The following is a 14,832-nucleotide window of genomic DNA, read 5'->3' as shown; positions in this document are numbered from 1 at the left end:
TATAATATTATACACAATCATGTGTCAGTTAATCTAAATGAGCAAATAATTAGTTACTAAAGCTGTCAAATAATAGCAGTGGAGTAAAAGTACAATTTAAAATTGTACTCAAGTACGCAGTACGAGTAAACAAAAGGAGTTACACTCTTCATCCCTCCACCAGGGAAAGCCTCAGTCATAGAATCTGTACAGCTGTGAAGGAACCCTGTTTGGTATTGATGGATGAGTGCACCATTTTGTGTATCTGTACTGTATCTGTATAATGTACGCCGCCCCAGATCCCGGCTGCTGGGGAAGATGAGACGAGGCGACATCCCTCTGATAAGGCAGCAGTCAAGTCCTTGCTTGGGAAACGGTAAGATTCTGCTCTATCCTTCCTCCCATATATATCCCCCACGCAAGCGCAACGCACGCACGCACAAACACTATCCATCTGTTACTGGCCTCCTTTCTCCTCGTCTCCCCTTCATTCACCTTTGCACCTGCATTGTTTCCATGAATACCAGATGTGTTATAACTTAGTACACAAGGTGGTACAGTGTGCAGCATCTTTAGTCATAGAACAGTAAGTGGCTTTCCATTCAACAGCCTGATAGAGGTGCTGTTGACCTCTCTCTGAGATATAACACAACCCTAACCCCAACAGCCTGACAGAGGTGTTTTTGACCTCTCTCTGAGATAACACAAGTTATAGGATCTCTACCAGCAGTGGTGGAAAAAGACTAGTACTCACATCTTGTACTTAAAAAAGTAGAAGTAACATAGTTAAAACAATTACTCCCTTTTTACTCTCCAATTTATGCCAATAAATTCCTCCCCCAGCCCTTAGAGTACTCTCCCCGCCCGGCTTCCCTCAGCTGATCACAAGCCAGATGCACCACGGTGGATCGCATCTTTAATTTTGGACTGCCACCTTTTCCACTTTGTTAAGAATACAATAGGAATACAATATAGAATACAATATAATATAGAATACAATATAATCCTGGTCTCTATACTGCCTCCCCCTGGCCAGCCGGGGCGCCTGATGGAGGTGAAAGAAACTGGTCGGGATAACGTGTTCCTTCCACGTGCTACGTCCGGCCGGGGAAACTCCCCCCTGTCAGGTGAAAAGAAACAGCTTGGACTCCTCATGCATAGAAGGAGGCATGAGGTCAGTCTGATGCCCCCCCCCCCCCCCAGGTTGGCAGAGGAAGTGTAGCGCCCAGGATTACATTAGATAACTGACACTGGGTGTCAGGTTAATTTATAGTGCAGGTTAATATAGATTTTGTATTAATATGTTTTCAAATAACTGTAGTGGAGTTAAAAGTACAATATTTCACTCTGAGATTTACTGGAGTAGAAGTATTAAGTATAAAAATAGCTACTTACAGAAGTTACAGTAAGTATAGCCCAATAGTACTTGAGTTTATACTTAGCTACTTTCCGCCACTGTTCAACAATGACAGCAGCCTGGTGTCTGAGAGCAACCAGAGGAGACATGATAATAACAGCTGTCTGGGGGGACTGTTTTAGTCATGACTACAGAGTACATGTGTACATGTACTGTACACAAACTCACTTATGGTACTTGCTAGATGTTTCTTATACTGTACATAAAGTACAACTTGGCACTCACTTATACTTTACTTATAATACACACGCACGCACGCACGCACGCACGCACGCACACACGCACGCAAACACAAAGCTATTTCCTATTCCACTTCAGTGCTGAGCAGAGTGAATACCATTAAGATGTCTCTCAGTGGTGTTATAGTCTATAATATAATGCATTTAGACGCCCTCAGCCTTCCGGTCTAATGCTTCTAAAAAGCGGATGCTTTGATCAATAACAGACTGACTGCTCTAACACACAATGACATTATTCCCCCATCTGCTGCAGAATCGGGAAGCAATCAATCAATCTGAGAGCTGAATGGTATTACTGTGCTTTATTAATCATTATTTTAATATGATTAACCTGCCATGGTGCAAATAATTATGCACACAATGTATGTGTATATTGCTTATGCTTTATACTTTTAGGCAATCTGCAGCAGCTTATTGATACCTCGAAAAAACGTAATGTTTATATGTTTAAATAGTAATCCTCCTTGGTTGTAATCATAAAAGTATTCCTCTATCAACGGTGGTGAGAGAAGATACAGTTGATGTATTCCTCCAAGCAGGAAGCTCAGAGAACAAGATGATGCCAGGCAGTATCACATGACAAGTTCTGAAGTGTATTAAACAGAGAATATACAGGTCAAATTACTTGACCAGATGAAGTCATGACAAGATACAAAAATCACACCTGTGTGAAGTGAGTGGTGCAACTCCGTGTGGGGGTCCCCAGGGGGTCCCCAGACGTTCCAGACCCACAGGAACGCGGCCAGGGTGCCGGCCCCGGTAATCCTCCTTAGTTGCCCCGCGTCCGAAACGGTCGAGAAATGACAGAGTTACCGTGTGGGGGTCCCTGAGGGGTCCCCGGAACATCCAGACCCCCAGGAGAAATGACAGTTACCGTGTGGGGGTCCCCAGGGGGTCCCTCTACTGTATACTGTCACTGTACTGTACTGTCACACCCGAAATCATCATATATACAGTGTGTGTGTGTGTGTGTGTGTAAGGCCTGACTCACACCTTTACAACAGACTGATGTATAGCTGATGCATGAGACTTGTTTACTGCTGCAAGCTAGCAATGCATTTCCAATGGGAGTCACATGGTTTGACACAACATTTTTGTTGTATGAGGGGGAGGGGGGGGGGGGGGGAGTCGAAACACAGCCGAAAGCCGTACAACACAAATGTTGTGTCAAACCATGTGACTTCCATTGGAAATGCATTGGCACTTACCCTTTGTTGTATGCTAGATCGAAAGGTGTGAGTCAGGCAGACATTCTAGCCAGGGAATCACAGTTGCTTGATGTATTTCCAGCAGTAATGTTAAGTGCCTAAGCCTAAGCCAAGGTCAGAGAAGAGAGATGTGTTTGTTTATCATTCAAGAGGTACATACAGTAGGGAGTGACTGAGGAGAGTGATAAAGGACCAAATAGATGCATTACTCTCACAGCATGTTCACGATAGTCATCACAGACAGTTGCATAGCTTAAGTTCCGACAGTACTCACTCAAAAGGACTGATAAATGTTGAAGAGTCTCTCTCTCTCTCTCTCTCTCGCTCTCTCTCTCTCTCTGTCCCCCATATGAGTGTGTCTGCAAAGACAAAGTGTGTGTGTGTGCGTGTGTGTGTGTGTGCGTGTGTGCGTGTGTGTGCGTGCGTTGGGGGTGACAGAGAGGGAGGGTCCTTGTATAGGCACTTGAGAGAGATAAAAGGACAGTTGGGCAGTGGGCTCTTTGTTGACAGCCGACATCCATTTCTGACATATTCCCAGGATTAGCATCTGTTTACATGATGCCATTGGCTTCTTAAAATAGAGAGAGAGAGAGAGAGAGAGAGAGAGAGAGAGAGAGAGAGAGAGAGAGAGAGATTGAGAGATTGAGAGAGAGAGTCCCTCAAGAAAACAAAACCATGGCTGCATGCCACCACAGGCTCAGATATGAGCCCAGTCTGACCCATGGTCCTTTTGGACAGAGAGAATTACCAAGCAGTGAACCTGCACAGACCTGCTTCACTGATCCCAACTGAGGTTCCCTCAGACAATCCTTGAGAAGACAGACAGACAGTACCTCCAGACATGGCTGTGAACAGCCATGAAGGTAAGACCAGAGAGAGGCATAGGCTAGCGACATAATGTACAACAACAGACCCAGCACCTGCTGTGAAAGACAGATATTTCACGGGTCAACGTCAAAGATCACGGACAGTTTGCCACAGAAAAGGTGCCTGATTTTAAGTTTTAAGAGTGAGAAGAGGCCTCTGGAGTCGATATAGCCCTAGTTTATACTAGTCCATATAAAGATATAAAGTATACTGTACATTATTTAGCTTTGACTGGGAAGCACAGTCACAACTAATAGTTGCTGAGTTTGTTAAAATCAGCAGTCAGCTGTGTGCTCACATATATTATAAACATATGTATTGTATATATGTATACATGACTATTTGTCTGAGAGGGGGAGAGAGATCGAAGATCATTATTTTTGATCATGTATATGTTGTTGTGTGTTGGTGTTGGGGGAGTGACAGTAAATTATTCATATGAACACATTTCAGGATTAAAGTCATAAAGTAACGCATAATTGTGTCTTTCCTCCTTTGTATAATGCTCATGAGTGATGCACTGTGGAACAGCTGTCGTTAAGGTTGTATTGTGTGACCGAAACAGTCTTGTGTTGCCAGACTGTTGCCGCTACACAAGACTAGCGGAATGGTAGACTTCCTAGAAGAGCTTTGTCAGAGTGGAAATTTGGCATAGTCCATCACAGAGGACACCAACACAAGCCTGTCACTGTGGTCACTGGTTGCTACAGCTGAGGTTCAATTTCATGGTGCTTTAGTGGAATGCCAAAAGGTGTATGTTATTGAATAACATCTCCTAGGGGAAAGATAACAGTCCGACTCAGACAGAGAGACAGCTACTGTCTACAGTAAAGATAATAGTCAGACTCAGACAGAGAGACAGCTACTGTCTACAGTAAAGACTCAGATAAGAGACAGCTACTGTCTACAGTAAAGACTCAGACAGAGAGACAGCTACTGTCTACAGTAAAGATAATAGTCAGACTCAGACAGAGAGACAGCTACTGTCTACAGTAAAGACTCAGACAGAGAGACAGCTACTGTCTACAGTAAAGACTCAGACAGAGAGACAGCTACTGTCTACAGTACAAATGGAGTGTACAAATGGAACCAAATGGACCCTTATGTGTCCAATTGGTTCCATTTTCCTCAGAGTTCAATTAACACTGAGGGTTTTACTGTGCAGAGCCTGTGAACAAATGTTGTCAACATGAGTGAGTATGTGTAGAGACATGGATGGGCTGCTAAACTGCTATTTACAGCTGAGCTGGCTGTGTTGAGTTTATAGAGTTCATAATTACAGTAGATATATTAGGCTGCTGTGACTGGGAAGCAGCGTCACACCTAATGGTTATAGTGTGTTTATTATAGTTAATTAGTGTATGTATGTATAATAGTTTCTTATATTGTATTCATTCATTGTTTTTCTTTTTTACAGTACAGGCCTACTGTAAATAAACAGTTGGCCAACATCTTAACTCTCAATTGTGTGCCATGGCTGTCATTTCACTGCACTTGTACATTTTTGCACAGCAGTTTCCTAAGATCATCCCTGCACTGTCTCTGTGTACATTCTTGCAGACATACCACGACAGTTCCCTAAGATCATCTTTGTGTACATTCTTGCAGACATACCACGACAGTTCCCTAAGATCACGCTCAGCGAGGCGGACGAGGAGGTGCAGCTCCGAGCGGAGAAGGTCTACGCTACGGCGCTGAAGGAAGAAGACACCAAGGATGCCATGTCCATGTTCACGGTGCCCGAGGACTGTCCCATCGGCCTCCACCAAGCCAAGGAACATGAGCTGCTTAAGGAGCTGGCAGAGCAGCAGTCAGAGGAGAGCGCTAAGAGGTAAAAACCATGTCTGAGAGTGACATTCACGATCATAAAACCTACTCTCAGTAATCCTTAATGTTTTTGAGCAATGCCTACTTCATACTCCATCACACGACGGCGTCTCTTGCCGAGACAAACTACAACACACCGCATGTGATGGTTGGCACATAAAATCTCAAATCTCTGTTTCCAGGAAGCAGAGTTTCAAGATGATCCGTTCCCAGTCGATGTCCTTGCAGATGCCAGTGAACGCAGAGTGGACACGCTCAGTGGCAGCCACTCCTTATCTGTCTCCCAGCTCCACTTGCTCCTCTGTACCAGAGAACTGCCCTGAATACCAGAGGGTCACCATCAGCGGAGATTACTGTGCTGGAGTAAGTCATATTTGCGAACGCAGTGATTGCGAATGCAATGAGCACTAACTATGAGACCCTGCAGATCATGTCTGTGTGAGTGTGTGTCCGTGTGTGTCTGTCTGTCCCGCTGTTACACCAACCGCCCGCCACCAGAGGGCGCAGCTGTATCACACAAAACACACGCACGCACGCACTCACACACACACACACACACACACACACACACACAACTTAACTTAAAAAAATAACTTAACTTAAAATGAAAAAGAAAAAACTTAACTTAAAAAAAAACCGTTTGTTTTATTTTTACTTTATGTTTTTATTTTATTTGTTTTTGTTTCTATGTCTGTGTTCGTTGTGAAGTTTGTCTTTGTACCATGTTATTGTTGTTTCTGTTTGTTTGATTATGTGTCTGAAAAACCCTTAATAAAAACAAAGTTAAAAAAAAAAAAAAAAAACTTTAAAAACACTTAATTTCAAAAAACTTAACTTAAAAATAAAATCTTAAAAAAACACAAAAAATAGAACTTTAACTGTAATTTATTCTAATTGTTGTTATTGCCATTTACGAGCTGCGTTTGCTTCCCGCGTTTGCGCGTCTTACTTGTGATAGTCTCTCCAGACGGTTCCCAGATTGTATTGATGGTTAAGAACTTAGAAGTGATATTGCAATCCACAAGTCCATGCAGGCAATAGTCAAATTACATAGAATCAAATAAACACATACTTTATATCAGTGGTTCCCAAACAGGGAACATAAAACTAAACATTAGTACAAAATAAATGGCTCAATTAATAAAACCAAACACTAAAATCAATCTAAACAAAACAGCAGTGGTGACATCTATAAGGAAGTGAAAACAAACATTTAGTACACTATAAAGTTAAACAAATAAATCATTGCAACAACAATTTGATATGATGTATCAAATTGGATACCCATTTGAGTCTGTGTTCATTCACATCATGAGCTCATCACTTCCAGGCACATGAACTCACCCTGGGTAGGGTAGTATTATAGTAACAAATAATTAAAATACTTATTTAGAAAACACTTATTTAGTACAATCTAAATAACATCTATCCATCATGTTACTCACCAAGGCAGGGAAAAGATGAAACACAATTAAAACATGATCTCAGGACCCACAGCCAACACCAAGAAACCTGTGTTTGTTAGACTGCAGGGCCTTTGAATAGTCAACACTGATTGACAAGGAAGTGGCAGGGCAGCCAGTCTACGGTGGCCCCTGAGGCTCAATGTTGCCTGGCTACACTAGCATGCTGTAAAAGGAATACTGGACAACTCACCCCAGTGCTTGCCCGTTTTTCCTACCGGAATTCTCACCAGTGAGGGGGATAACTTTGTAATATGCTATTGGCTGTTTGTATTCTTTTTGGAAAAATATAAAAAGATACTCCTGTGGAAAGGCTATATTATTTTACTTATATTGACCCTATAAACAATTTAGTATTATTTAGTATTATGTAAGGTTTTGCACACTCAAATGGTACCTCGTCAGATAATCCCCACATATCCTACAACAACTTCTGTGAACAGACTTCACTGTAGTAGCTTTTCATAAATTATATTTGTACTTGGACTGTCTGCTGTCATGAAAGTTTATAGTTATAGAAATTCTGGGAGGTAAACAGAAACGGTGTGAGTTGTCTTGTTACCTGTAAAAGAAGCCTTAGCCATTTTAATTGTTTTTCCAATAAGAGATCAAACAAGACCAGTGTCATGATTACTTTATTCATCACCCCTTTTCAGATCACAGTGGAGGACTATGAACAGGCTGCCAAAAGCCTTCTGAAGGCTCTGTTTATCTGTTTATCTTTTCAGATCACAGTGGAGGACTATGAACAGGCTGCCAAGAGCCTTCTGAAGGCTCTGTTTATCTGTTTATCTTTTCAGATCACAGTGGAGGACTATGAACAGGCTGCCAAGAGCCTTCTGAAGGCTCTGTTTATCTGTTTATCTTTTCAGATCACAGTGGAGGACTATGAACAGGCTGCCAAAAGCCTTCTGAAGGCTCTGTTTATCTTTTCAGATCACAGTGGAGGACTATGAACAGGCTGCCAAGAGCCTTCTGAAGGCTCTGTTTATCTGTTTATCTTTTCAGATCACAGTGGAGGACTATGAACAGGCTGCCAAAAGCCTTCTGAAGGCTCTGTTTATCTTTTCAGATCACAGTGGAGGACTATGAACAGGCTGCCAAGAGCCTTCTGAAGGCTCTGTTTATCTGTTTATCTTTTCAGATCACAGTGGAGGACTATGAACAGGCTGCCAAAAGCCTTCTGAAGGCTCTGTTTATCTTTTCAGATCACAGTGGAGGACTATGAACAGGCTGCCAAGAGCCTTCTGAAGGCTCTGTTTATCCGTGAGAAGTATTCCAAACTGGCGTATCACCGGTTCTGCAGAACCACCTCACAGTTCCTCTGCAGCGCTGAGAATAAACCATGGAGGGAGGAGAACGAGGTTCTACCAGGTATAAAACAGTATCATGACGAGACACAAAGAGTAGTTCACCCAAAAGAATACTTATTACTTAGATAGAGATAACACAAAGAGTAGTTCACCCAAAAGAATACACATTACTTGCGCAAGCAGAGCGTGCAAGTAATGTTGTTTGTCCCGTGACATGACATAATGATTAATTTGTGCTTGATATGGCATTGGTTTCAGATTACATACATGTATACATAGTGGCATTACCTTTAATCCACCCGACACTGAAACATATCATTATTACATCACCATCGAGAGCCAGTTATACCCTGGCATTGGTACATATCTTCATTACGTCATACGCAGCTACGGACATACGTAAGTAACCACAGTATACTGCTAATTACATATACATATATACATAGTCAGGTACTGTATTTCATTGAGAATAAACTTGCGTTACATGGTACAGATATCTGCCCATGCCCGAGGGAGGGGGAGGATCCGTACAGCACGGAGAACATCCCAGAGGACCTGAGCTACGAGCTGAAGATGAAAGACGGAATAGTTTATGTGTACGACGACGCGGAGGCTCTGAGGGAGAACCGGCCTCACAGGCTTCCCTACCCAGACTTAGAGACCTTCGCTATAGACCTCAGTCACGTTCTGGCCATGATCGCTGATGGACCCACGTGAGTCACTGTCACTCCAAAGGGACACACCCACTACATCAGTGCTTCTCAAACCTTTTCATGTCAAGGACCCCAAAATGATACGTACAAGATTTGTGTTGTTAAAATGTTTAAAAAATCCTATATTAACCCATTTTGGGCGGGAACCCCTTTTGGTGTGAAAAATCGAAGAACGACTGACATAGAAACATAGCTTTTTCAGAAAACTGTCAGGATGTAGAAGACATTTTTAGAATCTGATCTCAGGTCACCTGACGTCGAGATTTTAAATAAATGTTTTCTAAATCATGACAATTTTCTGAAAGATTTGAGGCACATTTCAACAATTTTTCAAAAATAGCAGACCTACAAGCTCATAAGCTTGTAGATCTGCTATTTTTCAATAGCAAAATTATAACATAATGTTTAAAACACCAAAAGGGTTAACCCATATTATTCTAAATTGTCTCCCTGGAGGTCCCCGGACTCAAAATTGAGAGCCATTGCTTTACAGTTTACACAATATTATTACTACTGTAAAACTGTAGTACTGTGCTTTATTTGCAGAAAAACCTACTGTCACAGACGACTCAATTTCCTTGGTTCGAAATTCTACCTCCATGAGATGCTGAATGAGATGGCCGAGCTAAGGGAACTGAAAGGTGTGCCTCACAGAGATTTCTACAACGTTAGGAAGGCAAGTATTCTCTTCTTAGAGAATGTGGAACATTGTACAGACAGTAGTATAGAGCGTCGCAGTCCCGCCCCCTCGAGAGACCCGGAAAATAAATCCCCCAACACTTTTTTTTTTGTTTTTCTTCTTTGTAATTATTTGTTTGGTCCAAAATATTGTGTGTGTTGTCATGATTTGTCACGGCAAGAGTTGGCTTCGTACAACGCTTAAAACGTCTTTAAATAAATACGTTTTGAAATGCCTATGGGACAAATGCATTGGGATTCATTTCCTGGGCCTGGCGTCGTCATGAAAGGGGGCGGGACTGCGACGCTCTATTCTCCATACTTTTAGACAATGCCTTCATGCTGAGGATAAGATATTAAGAAGGGCATGTACGTACGTGTGCATATTGATCCACGTGGAGTAATGGACCATTGCGAGATGACCTCACTGCAGTGTCCTGAAATGCAATCAGTCTCATCCTTCTATAAAGGAAGTTATGTTCGATAATCAGTACATCTTGACCTTGATCTTTGTGTTGTGATGATGATGCAGTGTAATGAGTCATGATGACAGAGTGACAGTAAATAATAGACAGACAGCCTCATTACAATACTTTCACTATCGCTTTGTGGCTCAAATAATTGGCCAACTGAATGAACACGCATGTCATTTATCTCCCATACTGTAGGTGGACACACACATTCACGCAGCAGCCTGCATGTCTCAGAAACACCTCCTGACCTTCATCCAGACCACCTGTAAGACCGAGGCAGACCGGGTGGTGTTGGAGAAGGGTGGACAGAGAATGACCCTCAGGCAGGTCTTCCATAACCTCAACATGGACCCCTATGACCTCACTGTGGACTCCCTAGATGTGCATGCTGTAAGACACTGTTCACGCTTTTAAAATACAGTGAAGTTTCTAAGATATTGTGCATGAAACATATCAAGACCTTTGATAGCAGACCTGCAGTAACCTTCAAAAAGAAGCCTGAATCACATACTGTATGTCAGGCAAGCTTTTTTACGCCTTTTAAGTTAACTTAAAAGTAACAGCACAAGGATTTTGGACACCAAAATGTCTGTGCATACAGCAAAGCTATTTGGCTTCCTCAAACATTTTAGATACGTAATGTTAAATTTTTTATAATACTAATTGGACTTTAATGCAGTCACAGTGTATTTTAGGTTATCTCAAAATCAATAAACATACATAACATGTACTATATTTAAAAATACATATTGGAAGTAACCTAGAACATGAAAGAACAGTTACATTTATATTTTCCTATATGCATATGGCTGTTAGTGGCTGTTATGCACTGTTAATGTCAGAAAATAATGAATCACATAAGTTATTGCATTTTACAATGTACTGTGCCTGTTCAAATCTTATAGGGGAGACAAACCTTTCATCGTTTTGACAAGTTTAATTCAAAGTATAACCCAGTGGGGGCCAGTGAACTTCGCGAAATATACCTGAAAACAGACAACTTCATTGACGGAGAGTACTTTGCTCGCATAGTAAAGGTATAAAAATCAACAATTTATTGCTACATATATCCACAAACTCTTAACACTGACAATTGACCTAAATCTTCTGCCCTTAATAGGAAGTGTCCCATGACCTGGAGGAGAGTAAGTATCAGCACGCAGAGCCTCGTCTCTCCATCTACGGGCGCTCTCCAAACGAATGGGAGAGCCTGTCTAAGTGGTTCATTCTACACAAAGTGCACTCTCCCAACATGAGGTGGATCATTCAAGTACCCAGAATATAGTAAGCACCGTTTATTACAATTTACAATTTAGGCATTTAGCAGACGCTCTTAATCCAGAGCGATTTACATTAAGCAAGAACAAAAAAGCGTGGGAATACATCACATAAAAAGCATTTATCATGAAACTAAGAACGTAACAGTGGAATATCTATATAATGAAACTATACATATAAACTATACTATGCTATACATATGTACTATGACGTGCTATGACTACATACAATGCAATTATAGTGCTGTCTACATAACATGCTATAAGTCTGTATCAAATGCTATCTAAGTCTACAGAAATGCTATCTAAGGGGGTAGGGTAAGTGCTATGGGCTATGAGGAAGAATCCACACATTGAGGATTTTGTAGAAATCTGGCAACCTTGTAACTTCCTAATAAATACTGACTATGGATCCCCCCCCCCCCCCCTTTCAGTGATATTTTCAAGGCAAAAAAGTTGGTTCCTAACTTTGCAAAGATGCTGGAGAACGTATTTCTACCTCTTTTTGAGGCCACAGTCAACCCACAGAAACACAAGGAACTTCATGTTTTCCTCAAATATGTAAGTGACCGGGGCTCTGTACTTTACCCCACCATCCCTTTTCCCCACTAACCAGAATCCAGTATACAAGAACTCAATGTGTCTCATTGCAATGCGTTGTGAGTTTAAAGATCGGCTATTTTTCGCCAAATGTTCATTATATGCCCAGAAATGGATGGACGCGTTCGTTCATGTGATTACCATTTAATAATCATGTAATATCTTGTACTTTTCTTCAGGTGACTGGATTTGACAGTGTGGACGATGAATCCAAACATAGTGATCACATGTTCTCCTACAAGAGTCCGAAGCCAGAGCAGTGGACCACAGAAGACAACCCACCCTACAGCTACTACCTCTTCCACATGTACGCCAACATCATGGTCCTCAACAACCTCAGGAAGTACGTGCTGATGTTATCTGCTCTGTCATACAGTATATGTTAAAGCAAAGCAAAGTTACCATGTTTACCCAGGGTAACTGGACTAAAGGTACCATGTTTACCCAGGGTAACTGGACTAAAGGTACTATGTTTACCAGGGTAACTGGACTAAAGGTGCCATGTTTACCCAGGGTAACTGGACTAAAGGTACTATGTTTACCCAGGGTAACTGGACTAAAGGTACTATGTTTACCCAGGGTAACTGGACTAAGGAAAGGAAAGGTACTATGTTTACCCAGGGTAACTGGACTAAGGAAAGGAAAGGTACTATGTTTACCCAGGGTAACTGGACTAAGAAAAGGAAAGGTACTATGTTTACCCAGGGTAACTGGACTAAAGGTACCATGTTTACCCAGGGTAACTGGACTAAAGGTACTATGTTTACCAGGGTAACTGGACTAAAGGTGCCATGTTTACCCAGGGTAACTGGACTAAAGGTACTATGTTTACCCAGGGTAACTGGACTAAAGGTACTATGTTTACCCAGGGTAACTGGACTAAGGAAAGGAAAGGTACTATGTTTACCCAGGGTAACTGGACTAAGGAAAGGAAAGGTACTATGTTTACCCAGGGTAACTGGACTAAGGAAAGGAAAGGTACTATGTTTACCCAGGGTAACTGGACTAAGGAAAGGAAAGGTACTATGTTTACCCAGGGTAACTGGACTAAGCTCAATAACTTGTTTACAGCCAGGCCCTGCTCATAGAACATTTCATGGTAGGGGTTCAATGCCTTGCTCAAGGGCACTTCAACGGTGGTAATTTTAACGTGCCGGTCCGGGGATACGAACTAGCAATCTTCCGATATCAAGACCGCTCCGCGAACCGTTCGGCCACCGCTGCCCTGATACACTGACACTGAGCTCCCTGCTGTGAGGTGATGACAGCTATTTGATTCATACGGCTGGTATTGTAATGTGATCTAACAACCAGCTCAGCTGGGCCATGGGATTATACAGTAGATATTCGTATTTGATTCCTGGCTAACGAGTGAGACAGAAGAACTTTGACCAACAACCTACGCTTTATCCCCAAGTGCCCAATTTGAATCCTGAGTTTAACTACTGTGGAGAGGCTGGCCGATGGACGAAGGCTCCATAACGAAGTACAGTTTGGGGTATTTTATTTACCTCTCCAACGAATAACAGACAAATTAAAAAAAAATACATAAGACTGGCCAAAAGTAAACGTTTCCAAAAATAGGAAACAGAAATTAGGTGCGTGTGGGTGTGCGCACAAGGTCCTTGATTGTGTATGTGTAAAATTACAATGACAATTTAGGCATTTTAGGCACTTAATCCAGAGCGATTTACAGTAAGCAAGAACAACACATGGTAATACATCAAATACATAGAAATAGTCATCAAGAATCATAAGCAAGCTAAGAACCTATCGTCTGTCTAACAGTAGAATATCTGTACAGTGAAGCTATGAGTAGAATACTGGACAACTCACCCCGGTGAGTTGTCTTCACTTTCTGACATGGCGGGGTGAGTTGTCTGTACTTTCTGACATGGCGGGGTGAGTTGTCTGTACTTTCTGACATGGCGGGGTGAGTTGTCTGTACTTTCTGACATGGCGGGGTGAGTTGTCTGTACTTTCCGCTGGGGCAGGTTGGGCGAGTTGGTAAAGGGAAAGGACGGACAGCTCACCCCGAAAGTCCAGACAACTCACCCCGGTGAGTTGTCTTCACTTTCTGACAATATACACTATATATAGAGTCTACATAAAATGTAATGTAATCTAAATTACTTGCCCCATGACACTTACTTCGCGCGCACACACACACACACACACACACACACACACACACACACACACACACACACACACACACACACACACACACACACACACACACACACACACACACACACACACACACACACACACACACACACACACACACACACACACACACACACACAGCCTAGCACGCCTGAAAAAATGGAAAGACAAAGATTACAGGTTTCAATTATTGTAGAAGTACAGCTACATAATAATAACATTATGATACTTTACTTTTTAATACTGTAAAAAGCAGCAATGACAAATGACCAGCAAATGACCCTTTGTGTTCTGCAGAGAGCATGGCATGAGCACCTTCCAGTTCCGGCCGCACTGTGGAGAAGCAGGCTCCATTACTCACCTGGTGTCCGCCTTCCTCACAGCAGACAACATCTCACATGGACTCAACTTAAAGAAGGTACCATTCTGCTTCTAACCCCAACCTCAGTCTTAACCGCCCACGTAGTCTATAGGTCGCTAACCCTAACCTCAGTCTTAACAGGCCACGGATAGGTCGCTAACCCCAACCTCAGTCTTAACCGGCCACATATAGGTCACTAACCCTAACCTCAGTCTTAACCGGGCCACATATAGGTCACTAACCCTAAC

At 42.2% G+C, this 14,832-nt stretch overlaps 1 protein-coding gene across 1 annotated transcript in view; it reads left to right on the top strand.

Moving 5' to 3' along the window:
* Positions 1–282: 282 nt before the first annotated feature.
* Positions 283–14,832, top strand: part of ampd3a (adenosine monophosphate deaminase 3a) — a 19,855-nt gene continuing 5,305 nt past the window's right edge. The window contains exons 1-12 of the mRNA XM_083794502.1: positions 283–355; positions 5,319–5,541; positions 5,720–5,900; positions 8,209–8,374; positions 8,807–9,026; positions 9,573–9,702; positions 10,373–10,567; positions 11,083–11,214; positions 11,298–11,461; positions 11,889–12,015; positions 12,234–12,397; positions 14,521–14,641. Of these exons, the coding sequence (XP_083650628.1) occupies positions 298–355; positions 5,319–5,541; positions 5,720–5,900; positions 8,209–8,374; positions 8,807–9,026; positions 9,573–9,702; positions 10,373–10,567; positions 11,083–11,214; positions 11,298–11,461; positions 11,889–12,015; positions 12,234–12,397; positions 14,521–14,641 (1,881 nt within the window). The 5' untranslated portion in view covers positions 283–297. The remainder of the gene's footprint in view (positions 356–5,318; positions 5,542–5,719; positions 5,901–8,208; positions 8,375–8,806; positions 9,027–9,572; positions 9,703–10,372; positions 10,568–11,082; positions 11,215–11,297; positions 11,462–11,888; positions 12,016–12,233; positions 12,398–14,520; positions 14,642–14,832) is intronic.

This window comes from Protomyctophum parallelum (genome assembly GCF_964188405.1).
Source record: "Protomyctophum parallelum genome assembly, chromosome: 2".
Taxonomy (NCBI): Eukaryota; Metazoa; Chordata; class Actinopteri; order Myctophiformes; family Myctophidae; genus Protomyctophum; species Protomyctophum parallelum.
Note: the sequence above shows the minus strand (reverse complement) of the source record. Positions and strands in the feature narration are given on the sequence as shown.